Raw genomic sequence first — 2033 nt, 5'->3', positions numbered from 1 at the left:
AATTTCAGCCATGATTCAAAAGGGGAACTTAAAAATGGCTTTCCATGGTTTCTAAAAATATATACTTGTGTGTCCCTAAAGGCAACATAAAAGCAGTCAGATCATGCAGTCTCTCATATGCCATGAAAATGACTTTGCCTCTCAATGTAAACGTGAAGGAGAATCACTAAAGGGAAAGTAGAATCCATAGAGCATTTAAGAGCATGAGACAGAAGATGCCCCTGTATGAGAGAAAGAGAAAGAAACCCAGGCTTCTCACAAACTATTCCCATTGAAAGGCAGGTCTCCCAAATCACATTTTAAGGTCTGGCTTCCTCATTGACCTTGGAACTCTCATCTGTCATCTGCTGTGCCATCTGCTTCATTCACTCTCACCTACCTGGGTGTTTTGCTACTCTCTCATGTCTGCTCAGATTCCAAGGCTCTTTCCTTTCTTCCAGATAGGTGATCAGCTCTGGCTTAGAGACAGCAATACCTGTTTTATTTAAAAAAGCAACTGTTGCTGGGATTTTCCAATTACCAATCTAGCACTATCTTTAGTAGGGAAAAGAAGACATAATAGAAGTCTAGAAAATCCCCAAATACTGTTTCATGACAGAACCTCCAGAATATTTAGGACATACTTTAAATTTCTGGGTCTTTACCTCCACTACCCAGTATTACTGAATCAAAAATTAGTGGGACCAATAGGATTTTCAGGTGTGGGCAACAATATTTTAAGCCACCAAACTTCTGGAATTACCACTTATCTATAACAAAAAACACAGATCAGCTCAGGAAAGGGGAAAGTTCAGGTAAAGATGGAACATCTTCAAGAATTTCTTTTCTACAACAACAAATCTCTAAGACTGTCTTGAAAGAAGGAATCTAAAATATATTTGTGGAAAGCAGAAACTACAAAAAACATTCTACAAAGGACAGAAATGAAACCCTTGTGGTATATTAGGAAAAATGTATTGAAATTATCCTCACCCAGGGAGACCAGGTTTCTGTAGTTCTCTAACATCACATTCCTGTACAAATTCTGCTGAGCAGTATCCAGACATTGCCACTCCTCCACAGAGAATTCTATGACCACATCCCTGAATGTCAACAGTCTCTGGAAAACACACACACACACACACACACACACAAAAATGTACACAAACACATGTTTATCAAGTGGCCATAGGCATAACTCTTAATTTGACTCAAGATGAAAACAGTGAAGAGGACTGATTGTGACTTGTATGATTGCCTAGTGTCACCTAATAAAATACTTTTCAACACAGAAATATTCTCTCCTGAAGGAAAGAGGATGGAATAAGATCTCTAACACCAGTGTATCAGCATATGCTTTTCTGTATAATAAAATATAACATTAAGAGCATGAACACAGACATACATTTTTGAGGGCTATATTGAAAATCATACAGAGTAAGTTGTATGTATTTTTCAGATGAAAAAGTCATGGCGAAATAGAGGGTACTGCTCAAATTTTACTATGCACAACAATAAACTGAAGATCTGATTATGCAGATTTTGTTTCAGGAGATCTGGGACCAAGCCTGAGTTTCTGAATTTCTAACAAGCTCACCAGAAGCTAACGTTTCTGGCCTAAGAAGAATGTTGTGTTAAACACTCAGTCAGTGGCAGAGCCTGGGCTTATCCCAGTTTTTCTGACAGGTAAACAATGAGATCCTTCATTTTCCAAGGAAAGATACTTGTAAAGAGAATCAAAGAAGACAGGGGAGCTTCCAAATTAAATGTGATGGTTTATGCACCTCAGCTGGTAAGTGCCCCCAAGGTACTAAATAATAAAGGGAAAGATAATTAATTCTATAGCAGAAAAATCTGTCAGAGAGCTCTTTATCCAAGTGAATGAAATTAACACCATCTATAACAGGACAAGTTTTTATTGTGTGCTAAGGCAGAGGACACATCACCACTGCTGTGATACTGGCCCCCCAAAAAGGTAAGCTATAATCTCGATCTAATCATCAAAAGACATCAAGTGTATGAAAAGTCCAAGCTACAGATAGCTCCCATGTTCT

General features: G+C 38.1%; 1 protein-coding gene across 1 annotated transcript; it reads right to left on the bottom strand.

Moving 5' to 3' along the window:
- Window positions 1-371: 371 nt before the first annotated feature.
- Window positions 372-1099, bottom strand: LOC113220773 (zinc finger protein 679-like; the record flags this gene model as incomplete). The annotated part of the gene is made up of 2 exons (XM_026450088.1): window positions 372-475; window positions 973-1099. Coding segments are annotated over 2 exons (231 nt in total), but the record flags the coding sequence as incomplete, so codon positions are not given.
- Between the last annotated feature and the right edge of the window lie 934 nt (window positions 1100-2033).

The sequence above is a fragment of the Piliocolobus tephrosceles genome, unplaced genomic scaffold (assembly GCF_002776525.5).
Source record: "Piliocolobus tephrosceles isolate RC106 unplaced genomic scaffold, ASM277652v3 unscaffolded_12235, whole genome shotgun sequence".
Lineage (NCBI taxonomy): Eukaryota > Metazoa > Chordata > Mammalia > Primates > Cercopithecidae > Piliocolobus > Piliocolobus tephrosceles.
Note: the sequence above shows the minus strand (reverse complement) of the source record. Positions and strands in the feature narration are given on the sequence as shown.